General features: G+C 46.3%; 1 protein-coding gene across 1 annotated transcript in view; it reads right to left on the bottom strand.

Annotated features, from left to right (window-relative positions):
- Window positions 1-12,697, bottom strand: part of FRMPD1 (FERM and PDZ domain containing 1) — a 48,645-nt gene that overhangs the window by 27,402 nt on the left and 8,546 nt on the right. The window contains exons 2-4 of the mRNA XM_075558983.1: window positions 5,793-5,950; window positions 4,853-4,955; window positions 2,613-2,658 (exon numbers count right to left, since the gene is read on the bottom strand). Of these exons, the coding sequence (XP_075415098.1) occupies window positions 2,613-2,658; window positions 4,853-4,955; window positions 5,793-5,950 (307 nt within the window). The remainder of the gene's footprint in view (window positions 1-2,612; window positions 2,659-4,852; window positions 4,956-5,792; window positions 5,951-12,697) is intronic.

The raw sequence follows: 12,697 nt of genomic DNA, 5'->3' as shown, positions 1-12,697 counted from the left end.
AATAGGCCTCTATGACAGTCCTGAGTCCTTGGAGATAATCTACCCAGATCGCCCTCTTTGGGACCCCTGAAAGCAGTCACCATAACCTCCTCCTTCTCCTCCTTTTTGAGGAAGCCCACAGGGCAGCTCTCTCCAGTCCTACAGGCTCCCAATTCTGAATGCTGTTAAGAACTGACTTAACAGCAGCAAGTTCGGTTGTTATAAATGTTTCACTTTTTCAGAAGAAACTTCATTTGCTGTTTCCCTCTCAGCAAGCATTGTTTCCTGCTTTCATTTCTTGGAAGTGAAGTAGGAAGAACCGTCTAATCAAGATTAAGATGTCCTAAAATAATAATTTATAAATTATCAAGGGTTCAAGAGGGAGGGGATGCGGGGAGGAAGGGGAAAAATGAGGAGCTGATGCCAAGGGCTTAGGTGGAGAACAAATGTTTTGAGAATGATGAGGGCAATGAATGTATATATATGCTTTACACAATTGATGTATGGATTGTGATAAGAGTTGTACGAGCCCCTAATAAAACGATTAAAAATAAAAAGATTAAGCTGTCCTTTGGTGAGATGATCACCAGCTGAATTGCGGGATGTTTAACACCCGCATGATCATGCATATTGATTAGTGTTCTCTAGTTTCCCATCGTTTTAGACAAACTCTCTTCAGAATAGCAAAACTTCCATTTATTTGTGTGTAAAACACTTGGCTGTCATATTTATGTAGGTTTTGTTTTTTTCTACTCTATTTCCAAAAAACAAAAGCAAAAGGCAACGCCTGTCAAAGCTCAGAGGGCCACAATGTCTGTGTTTTGGGGGCTGGGAGTTTTCTGAGCCACAGAAATGCTGTAGCTACATACCATCACACCGCCCAGTCCCGTGATGTGCTCACCCCACTTCCCAAGGGCTTGGGAAGGCTCCCCACAGCTATCATCAGGTAGGGCCCCAACACTGTTGTCTACATTTTTGTGGCTTATTTTTTATGTTGAATTCTTTAACACCAATTGAATGAGGTCTCAGGTGAAACTTTAGGGGTTTTTTTCATACTTAAGAGAATGTCCCAATATCTTTCTTGAATAGTTATCTTCTCTCTCACTGATGGAATGGCCTGTTTATCACATGCTCAAGTCTTGGACTTTCTATTTGATTTCACTCCAAAGTTCAACATCTCACGAATTATTATACTGTTTTAATTACTGTAGCTTTTATTTGTTTAAAAATCTGGTACAGTAAGTCTATTTTCATTATTCTTTTTTTAAAAATGTTTTTGTAGTAAACCTCACCTTGACACATTTTGTAACATTCCTGATAAAACCTTGCAAAAAAGTTTAATTCAGCTTATAAATTAAAATGAGAATAACTGACATATTAATAATACTTAACCTGACCATCAAGGAACACAGTATGCATCTTATTTAATACTCAATTTTTACATCCTTTAGTAATAAATATTTCAGTCTTCTTCAAATAGTTTCCATATGTTTCTTTTCCTTAAAGTTTGCCTTAAACAAAACCTAGTTAGCATTGCTTTTTCACCCTTAAAAAAAATCAGCTCTGGAATTTATTGTACACTTCTCTGGTTTTTTAAAAAGTATCATTCAGATTTTAATATTTATTATTGTCTTTATTCTGTTTTGTTTTCTTTTTCTAAGCTTCTTGTACTAAATATTTAATTGACCAATTTCCTTATTAAAATTATTGACACATTTAAGGCTATAAATGTTACCCTGCTCCAACTGCACGTAGTAAGTTGTAAAAAGTAGTTCTAATCTTTCATAGTTTTTGCACTGCCTAAAATGGCAATTTGGATGTTGGCTTTTACTCCATATTGAGTAAGAATATTACATTTTCATCCCCAAATGATTATAGGAGCCCTGATGGGGTCGTGGTTACGTACTGGGCTGCGATCTGCACGGCCATTCGATGTAAACCACCAGCCACTCCTTGGGAGAAAGACGAGCTTTTTACTCCTGTGAAGAGCGACGGCCTCGGAAACTCACAGGGCAGGGCAGGGCAGGGCCACTCTGAGTTGACATCCACTCGATGGCAGTGAGATACAGTGCTAACTCTTTAATCATCATGACTTTCTATTGTATTATAAGCACAAAATGCAACTTGTATAGCTTCTGAACGTGGACATCCTTGAGGTGTTTTTTGTTATCTGGTATGTGGTTAGTGAGATTAGGTTATTAAATGCATGATTAAGGTTATCCATGCCCTGATTTATTTTGTGTCTGCTTGTGGCCAAGTCGCTCATGATGAGGACTTTCTGGCAGCTTCCCTGTCTCGGGCGCATGGCCCCTCGGACCCCGGTCGCGAGCTGCACCCGGCCTCAGAGAGCTCCTCTGCTCCAGCACCTCATGGGATGCTCACGCAAAGCCAGTAAACAGACAGGCAGTGAGCTGCCCTCCTACCCTACAAGGGAAACGGAATGACTCCCCCAAGTCATGCCACTCCAACCTCTCTCTGAAACTCCTAGTTCCATGCTCTTTCCACTGGCCCACTCTGCATAACACTGGGCTTCGGCCTGCGTCCTTGTCGCCTGGACCCATGGCTGCTTTCTCCACAATGCCTGCACCCCGGAGGCCCAGAGCAGAGAGAAACTAACACAGAAAGACATTTACCGATGTGCAGCGAACAACTGTGATCAAAACAGGATCTTCAGCTTCCCTGGGGGGAATAAGAGACAAAAGTTTAGTCGTTCTGGGTGTGTGTGTGAGAGAGAGCACAAAGCTGCTGCCTCTTTAACCTGATTTCTTTGGCTTGGCAAAGTCAAGGACATGAGGGAGAACAACAGTGCACACAGGGGGCTGAGCTGGCCCAGCGTGGTCCTTCTACTTGGTTGAAGCCTGCACACACTCAGCATCATCCAGGCTAAACCTACGGCCGCCCAGTAGAGGCATTTGGAGGTAATGTGGTCTTTCAGGGTGAAGCACGCATCTAGCTGACATGATTACTCGCTAGATTTATGTCTCCCCCACCCCCCAAACATTTTAAGAGATAACACTCAGGGTGCTACTTCAGAAAGCTTGGGTTAAACACTTCATTGTCAAATAAATGTCTGTGTGGACATCTGTGAGTGTGAAGGCAATCACTTCATGGTCTCTCTGGGCGCACAAAGCCAGTGTAATGAGCCCACTCGTACGGGACTTGTCCCTTCTCACTTACATCCCGACAGCGATCAAATCAACTGGATAATAACCAAGCCATTTTTGTATTAGCAGACAATACTGAACACACACACATATTCTTTTTCTTCACCATGGCTTCACAGAGAAGCAGTTGGCAAAATCATTTCATTTGCCTCCTCGCAATCTGAGCCTTGAGATCAATCGCTGCTACTACGTTATTTTCTGAGGTTTCTTTCTACGTGGCTGGGCTGGCTTCTTTTCCATCCGATATAAACAGGCCTTTTCTGAGATCGTTCACAATAAACCAAGGTCCAAGTGCCATCAAATGGGCATCTGGGCTGTGTAGGTCTTTGCGGGACTTAGAGAGGCTTTGTCGGCACCGTGTCCGTTTGCTCTGCTTTGCCCCCTGCCCTGTCTCTGCAAGTGGCCACAAGTAGTGATGCCGCTCACAGACATGGGACCCGTGTGAGAATGTGAGCAATGCTGAGATTGTCAAGCAGGCAGGTGACAGAGGCACAGGTGCTCAGCACACAGCAAGTCACGGCTGCTCAGAAGCCTCCGGTGGCTCACCCTTCCAGAAGGGGAACTTGTCTCAGCATTCAAGACCCTTGACTATCTGGGGGGCTCATTACTAACACTTGATCTGAATCACGCCTCCTCCATCCTGGTGGCATCTAGTCGACATGACATTTAAGGCACAGATGAAATACTTTGGGGCCCTTAGTGATTCTGTCTGCCATACAACCCTCCAGCTTTTGCGGCCATTCCCTCAGCTTATCCGGATGCCCTGCCTGCCCTCCACCTTAGAGGAGGGCACGTGATCTGTATCTGTGTGCCTAGCCTAGATGTGCCTGGAGCACAAAGTCTCCTTTCCCCGGACGGTTTCTTACCCAGCGTAGGTGTCCAATGAACAGACAGGAGTGAAACGTTTCCTACACTCCTATTCGCCCAAGCCCCAGGTGATGTAGTGAGTGAAGCACGGGGCTGCCAACTGCAAGGTCAGCAGTTCAAAACCACCAGCCACTGCCCTGGAGAGAGGTGCAGCTTTCTACTGCTGCAAAGTTATCACGGGGGCAGTTCTCCTCTGTCCCACAGGGTTGCTCTGTGTCTGAACTGACTGCATGGCTTTGCACGTGGTTTTAGATTCCTGGGAGCAGTGGTCGCCACAGCCCAACAGTGGACTGGCCAGCAGCGTACCCATTGATGATCGGCCGAACAAAATGTGGTAGATACATGCCACGGAGTTATCCTCAGCCAGTCCAAGGATGGAAGTCTGACACATGGTACATCCACAAGAGATGTGCCAGACGCTAAAGTCAAAGGGCTCAAGAAAAGTCAGGACATGGCTATCAGCTGGCTTCATCCTTTGGCATCTATTACAACAACCCTAGAAATCCTTAGCAGGTGGGGCATGTATCGTCAGCATCTTCTTCCCACAGTGCCCAGCACAGCGCCCGGAGCACACAGGGCCTCAAGTCAAGGCAGCAAGCACGCTTCCCAAGCTTTGTTACAGGCGAGGAGAACAGAAGCAATAGCAGCCACCACAGAGAAGCCATCTTAATACACTGGGGGGGGGGGGGGAGATATGCTGACGTGGGCGAGTCTTGCTGCTTTCTAGGAGACTGGACCTCACTAAACTCACAGCAGCGGGATCAGCGATACCATCCCTGTGGGCCCTCTGTGTCGTGTGATAACTTGTGCAGCTTGGCGGATGATGCCAGACAATTCGGTACCTCAGAATAGCAATCGCTCGTTCACAAGAGAGGTCTTCAGCGGGCTCGTTGTTCATTTGGAGAATCTGGTCCCCAGGGAACAGCTTGCCGTGAGCAGAGCCTCCTGTCAGATAGAAAAGCAATCAGAGGTGCTCGTGCCAGGGGGGGCCAGACCCCCGTTGCCACAGCAGCACAGCTGAGCGGCTTCTGCCCTCGTCCCCAGGACACTGGCTCACCCTCCAACCCTCCCCTGAGGGTTGACATGGCTCTGCTCTTCCATCCTGCTTATAAAGCACGGAGAGCCTACCCACCAGCCATTTGAACTTCAAGCGCCGTTCAGAGGATGGCCTGGGAAAGGGCAGCAGAGGCCTCTTCACTCAACAGAGCTGGCCGTGCACCTAGCACGTTCATCCATCTCTAAAGAACGCTGGTGTATGTGGGGTGTGCAGTGTGTGTGGGGTGTGCGGTGTGTGTGGACATTAATGGAAATGGCTTTCACTCATCTGCGGTCTCACATCAATACACAGCTAGCGCGTGATAACATGTACTACATTCTCAGCCGCTCCTCTCCACCTCCACACCTCTCCTTCACAAGCCAAGCGAAAACAGAGCCATCGTTCCCAATATCAGCAGGCCAGAAACTCTCCCTAACTTGAAGCACGGGGGGGGGGGGGGGGGGGGGGAGGGCAGGGGAGGGCTGGCTGCTCAAACCCTTTCTCACGGGCCAGGTGTTGTGGGATGGTCCAGCTCCCATGGAGGCCAACGGGAACTGGAGCCCCGCCCTCCCAGCACCAGAAGAAGGTGACCGCCCCAACAGAGTTAGGCCAGAATGGGGTGTGTCCTTCCTAACTTCCTGGCTGTAGCATTTTTGGGGTTTGCTTTTGCATCTTGCAACAGGAATAAAAGCCAGCATGGTTTCCTCATGAGCAGTGAAGTTGGGGAGTTTTCCAGTGGCCCTCACCTGCCGTGACGGCCACCACGGTGAGGGGAAGGCTCTCGGAGACATGGAATCCGTAGTCCTGGAGGACGACGTCTTTGTCTACCTTTACGGTGTGCCTCACGGCGGGGAGGGTCTGGGTGGGGTTCCCGGGGGACACATCCGCTGCAGTGACTTTAGCCCTGAAGGAGGAGGAGAGGATTCCAGTTAGTGGCCACAAGCAGGGTCAACTCCCGGCATTCGGCAGGGGGCGGCGTTGAGCTGAGCCAAGTTGTCCCTTGGGAGCTGCCACCCAGCACGGTGTTCTAAATGCAAAGCCACGACACGAGGGGGCCCAGGGAAACCAGTGTTCACTTTGCAGGCAGGGGTGAGGGCTCAGGCAGGCGTTGGCTACAAGGGGAGACATTTGGGCTGAACCTTGAGTGATGTCTAGGTGCTGCCTACACATCCCAGATCCTGGGCTACAGAGGATACTCAGTCCCTGCTGCTGAGAGAGAGAGAGAGAGAGAGAGAGAGAGAGAGAGAGAGAGAGAGAGAGAGAGAGAGAGAGAGAGAGCAATGATGGCCCACAATCCACATGGTGTGCAACTCGATAGTTCAATCGGACCAAAACGAGTTATCCAATCATGACCATAATCCATTTCAGAACATTGTCTTCTTCTTTGTACTCATCGTTATTAGGTCCTCATTTCCCCCCAACCTCCCCTGCCATGTTCCCAAGAAGCCATGAGCCCAGTGACTGTCCCTGGAGAGCTCCCTATCCTGGATTTCATACACAGAAAACATTCTCAAACAGAAACGATGGACAACAATAACCAAGGAAAACAGGAAAAATGCTTCAACTGAAAAGAAAGTAGAAAAATATGAAAAACTAGAACACATTAAAAAGTGGGTTAAATGGGAGATCAAATGACAGATAAGGCGTTCATTTTAACCTAACCGCATCTGCGATATTCATGGATCGCTTTTATACGGCTTTTCTCACCATGGTCTTCTAACTCCTACCAAGTGCTTGGGTGGGACTCTGTAAGTAAGTTCTTGGGGCCCACCGAGCTTGCGAATGATGCAAATCAAAGACACAGTGCTCCTTGTGGGGATGGGGCCAGGAAAATAAGGGGTATGGAATCCTACTGAGGGGACTGGTCAGTTTTATCATCCTGTGAGTTTAAGACGCGCCATCCTAGATGAGAAAGGGGGCGTGACTATTATCAAGAAGAAGCAGGTGTGGAGTGAGTCTAGGTCGCTCCCCTGAGAACCTCTTAGATCCAGGAGACAGAGCTCCAATACGGGAAAGGCAGGAATTGGCAAACGACATGGCAGAATGCAGAGGTACAGAGCGGGCAGTGCACAAGACAGTGCAGGTGGTCTTCCCAGCCCACACAGCACGGCAGCTACAGTGGGTGTGCCAGCCCACAGCACCTTTGGGTAGGAGGCTGGCTGGTGGAGCGGGTGACTCCAGGCACTTGGCAGAGCTAGGCTCCCGACCCCAAGTGAGAAACCTTGGGGCAGAAACGTGGAGTGGAATAAGGTGCCTCTGAGCACGTCTGGGCTAAGCTGCACTGCTTTGTAACAGGTGCCCAAGCAGGATAAGGACCGAGGGCCAGAGAGAAGCCTAGGGGCACAGTTGAGAAGCCGTATAAACCCAAGAACTATATCCCTGATCCTGAACTGTATCCTGATCCTGAATCGCAACCTGGCTACTTCCCTAATAAACCCAATAGTCATAAGCATGGCTTGTGAGCTCTGTGTGACCACTTCAACGAATGACCAGCCCGCAGAGGAGAGCGCCTTGGGAGGAAGGGCTCATGTCCGCATTGTTTAAAGGATTGAAGAGAGGAGGTATGTCTGACCCGCCCCATTCAAACCAGTCGTGGGCAGTTGTTGATCTTCTAAAGCCGGAGGAAGTCAGACACCTCCACCTGCCATGTTTATGGTACTGCAGGCAGGAGGCAGGGCTTACATGTGAGGATCACAAATAGGTGAGTAACTGATCAGTTTGGAGATCTGGCGATGGCTCAGTGGTAGAACTCTCCACTTCCATGCGGGAGATGTGAGCTTGATCCCCAGGCAAGTGTAGCCATCACCCATCTGTCCACGGCGCCTTGTATGTGGCTGTGGTGCTAAACAGGTTTAAGCAGAGTTCCAGACTGAGACACACTAGGCAGAGAGGCCAGGAGATCTACTTCCAAATACCAGCCAATAAAAACCGCATGCATCAAACTGGTCCAGTCACTTTGTGCGTTGGACGTTAGGCTGAGGGTGGCTAGCAACAACAAAAGCAATTTTTCAGGCAGGTTGTTTCCTTGATGATTGTGGTAGTTACACAATCTGTTGTCAATCTGAGAGGATGATGAGTGAAGGGGTGGAGTCTAGCCTGTCAATCATTGTATAAACAATGAAGCCTCTGTGTGGGCATGACCTTCCCCTGAGGATTCTGGGAATTCCTGTATTTCTCTCCCTCTCTCAGCTCACACATGGAACTACAGTAGTACCCTGAGCTGGAGAAGCCACATGGACTTACCCTGATGCAACCAGACCTCTGAAGCCAGAGAAGCCACGTAGAGGCCCCTGCCAGCCCTAAGAAACTTACGCTGCCACTGGATCCGCAAGACTTCCCACCTACTGGCCTGTGATCTTCCTGCATTCGGTGTCATTGCATGTGTTAGGTGAGTCTGAAGAGGAATTTATAGACTGGTATCGGACATATGGGCTAATATTGCATTTATGGACTTGATCTGGACTGGGCTGGGCTGTTTTCTCAATATTTAATTGCTCTTGTATACAAAGCACTTTCCTATGCACATATGCATGTCAACGAATTTGTTTCTTTAGTCTGCCCAGACTAACACAATGATTCCCCTCTCCCCCGTTTTATTTTATGGTGACTTATCTTCGTGCCCTTCGACTTTGTACCTGTGAGGATTCTGTGAAGGAGCTTCAAACACAAAAAATCCATGGGAAAATGGAATGAAAGCAGAATGGAAATTGTGCTATACACTGAGGATTCCCTCTGTATTAATCTTCAAAAACATTTATGTTCTATATATCTAAAAAAACCACCCAAAACCTGCTTAAGCTGAAACTTCAATTTCCTACCTCTCAAAAACCACAAAGCTAGTCCTAAGCTATTTTTTATTTGTCTGTGGTTTTTAAACGATTTCACCCCCTCCAAGAATCAGTGCTCTTTTCTGAAGAAGGCTGCACGGGAAGGGATGCGGTGTGTACTGTCTATGTAAACGGCAGAAGGGTGAGCAGAAGCAGCTCCCTCAGGACTCTGAAGTTAAGGCCTATCATTTATTCTCATTCATTTGCTAAATACTGTCAGGGCCTCTGCCTAATGCAAAACGCCTCACTTATCTGCAAATCACTTCTCTGCCATTTGTAACGCGCTCACATTTCCAGGAGGATCAGGAAACAGGAGAAATTGCTTCCATGGGGCCAGAGTGAATGTGGCCGGTCCATCGAGGGCCCATCAAGCCCTCGCTCCAAGCCCGTCTGAGCCCCGAGGTTCTGACCCGGGCAGATGCGGCATAGAGTGAGGGCTTCTTCCGGGAAGCTCGTGGGCCGTACTGAGAAAGGTCAGCAGAGATGGAACAAAAAAGAAGCAAAAGAAGCCTGTGCAAACGAACACTGACTAAAACCTGCGGCTTTTCCAGATTAAAAAAAAAAGTTAAACTATAAAGGTATCTTTATATAACCAAACTCTGTTCTGGACATTGCTGCAAGAATGAGGGTAAACCATAAACGTACAGCTCCCGGTCTTAATCTGCTCCCATCGGACAGAGGCAGGAAGCAAAACTGCATAGGGAGGGCTTCACCAATGACACTGAATAAGGAGTCTAGATGAGCGGGCACAACCGCAAGGTAATCAGTTCAAAACCACCAGGCAAACCACAGGAGAAAGATGAGGCTCTCCACTCCTGTGAAGAGCTGGTCTCAGAAACCCACGGGGCAGTTCCACTCTGTCCTATGGGGTCGCTATGAGTCAGAATCGGCTACATAGGGGTAAATCCGAGATGTCCTAATTGATTGAGCAAGATTAGAGATGGAAGACACCCTCACATAGTGTATAGACCTAGATGGAGAAGAGCCCAAGAAACAACAGTTTCACATTTTGATATTTTTATTTAATAAAGGTTTCTATGGCTTTTGCAGCCAGGTTTCTTGACTTACCCTCCTAAATGTAAATAAAATAACAATATAGAAAATACAAGAAGAAACTTAAGTAAGAAAAGCCTATAACCTCTGTTTTACACTGTACACGCATAAAAAAAACCCTCAAAGTGGATTATAGGCTTAAATGTAAAAGTTAAAATTATAAAATTCTTGAGAGAAAATATAGGAGTAAATCTTTATGATTTCAGTAAGGAAAACTTTCTTATGCATAATACCCAAAACATAGCAACATGATATGTAAAATGAACTTCATAAACTTTGTGCTGAAAGGACACCATCAAAAAAGAAAATGAAAAGAAAATCCACTGAATTGGAGAAAATACTTAAAAATTTTAAAAAAAAGTGAAGAGAGTCTGAAAATTGCTTAGACGTTCAGCAACCATATGACGTAGCCAGTACCCTCCTAGGTATATAACCAAGAGAAACGAAGACACATTTACACAGATGTTCCTTGTAAGCACATGTTCACAGCATCACTGCTGATGAGTGTCAAGTTTCTCTTGGGCATGCCAATAATGTTCTTAAGTTGATTGGGATAATGGTTGTAAAATATTGTAAATTGTGAAGCACCATTGAATTACACACTTCAAATAGGTGAATATAGATGACATTCCAATAAAACTTTTAAAATAAGTAAATATATTTTAAAAGTGAAACCCCACAAAGATGCTTACAACACGGATGTTTTAAGCATGGCTATGAATCCATAAGCTCTCTATCCAGATTTAAGAGAGTTCAATGCTCAAAGAAAGTGAATTGAGATTTCATAATGAAGAAGTTGTTACATAACATGAAAAATACACAACCTTATTTAAGAAACTGAACTGAAGGGCCACAAAGTATTATTAGATGTCCACTACAACACCAAATATGAATGAAAAATAGTAAAGGTCATCGTGGATTGGAGGCTATGCAGGAGTATTGAACTGCTAACAAGCTGGGCAGTTCGGTCAGAAATCTTATTCTATAGGGTCACTGTGTGTTACGGTCGACTGATGGCAGCGGGCTTTGTCTGTTTGGGTTTAGCACGGATTGAAAGGAACCCTGGCGGTCCTGTGGGTGAGGTGTTGGGCTAGGGTTGCCAGTTCAAACTCACCTCCCGATTTGTGGGAGAAAAGATGAGGCTGACTGCTCTCATTAAAGATGTACAGACTCAGAAACTGAGCAACTTTTTAAGGTGATTCTTGAACCCCTTTCCTAAGGGAGTACTCGGACTTGACAGATACCAAACACCCACAGGATAAAAGCCATATTCCTCAACCTTGCCCTCATGGAAGCCATCTGTACACCTCAGGCCCTGGCCATCACCCACCCAGCCCCCACAGACCTTCCCAAGGGTTTACCCCAACCTGATTTCACCAGAGGGGCCTGGAGGCACCCCAATTTCAGCCTAGGCCTACAACCCACGGAGCAATGAAGGTTGAGAGCTTTTGTGCAGGAGACTGGCTTGCAGAGCAATGCGTATGGGCACTTAACTCGGGGAGGTGGGCTTGCTGGCCCATGAAAATGGAGCTGACTGCCTCTGGTCTGAGGTTTACTGGAGTGGGGCACTTCATTCAGGGAGCTGGGTTTGCTAACCCAAGGAGCTGTATGTAGGCTGTGCCTTTGGCTGGGCTTATAACCGAGTGGCATGTCTTTTGGACATTTGCTAGCAGACTTGACGGAACTTTGTAAGATGTCCTGATAAAACAACTCAAGCCTGAGCATTTCTCGCTGGCCATTACAACTTACTAACTTCCTTCATGAACCTTTGATCATGAATGTTTTCTGAGTCCCATGCAGCCATTGCAATGGATATTAGAAACTAGAGCAGTAAAATAGAGGACATTTAGACTGACTATACTATAGGGTCACGATGAGTTGGCATTGATTTGGTGGCATGGTTTTGGTTAATTATAAAATACATTTGTGTCCCCACAAAATATATGCTATAAATTCTAACACGTATGTCTCTCCTAAAGCCAGTCACCCTGAATTCAAACATCTACCTTCCTATACCCGTGCGAGAATAAACTTCTGTGGAGGTCACTCGTTTGTGACATTTGTGTGATAGGAGCATTAGCTAACTAAGACACAGACTGTATAAATTGATTATTCAATCCCTTTAGAACATAATTGAGGAAATTAATAATATGAATTTAAAATCTGATCCTTTTCTTTAACATTTTATGACCATTTAAAATAACATCGCTCAAAGTAATGTCCCCAAAAGAAAATTAAACCTGACCAAGAGTTTCTAGATGACAAGGGTGACATCCATTTATCTCTGTGGCCCTGGTGACCCACCCTTGAATAGAGCATGAACTCAAAACTTCAAAAATATCCATCATGACTTTATATAGAACGTGGACAAAATGGAAAACCATTCAACTGTGAATCAACAGTGAGCCCAGCACAGCTTCATCTCCCAAATTCTACACCAAGTAGCACAGGCCTGTGCATGACCACCAGACACAGAAACAACACCCTTAGAAAATACCCTTCCCCAGCAACCAATATATGTATTATATATTATAGATATAATTTAATGAATACCACACATTTTCTTGATCCTCCCCCCAGCAGTTTTATTGGCATATACTGTAACTGACATACCATCCAATTCAATAGTTCTGACACATCGAGAAGACTTGTACAGTCATCCCAAAGGTTAGTTTCAGAACATTTTCTTCAAACCTGTGCTCATCGTTATTAGCTCCCCCTCTCTCCCCAACCTCCCCTGACACAGGGACAAGAGCCCATTAATCCAGTCC

This window comes from Tenrec ecaudatus, chromosome 10, assembly GCF_050624435.1.
Source record: "Tenrec ecaudatus isolate mTenEca1 chromosome 10, mTenEca1.hap1, whole genome shotgun sequence".
NCBI classification, from domain to species: domain Eukaryota; kingdom Metazoa; phylum Chordata; class Mammalia; order Afrosoricida; family Tenrecidae; genus Tenrec; species Tenrec ecaudatus.
Note: the sequence above shows the minus strand (reverse complement) of the source record. Positions and strands in the feature narration are given on the sequence as shown.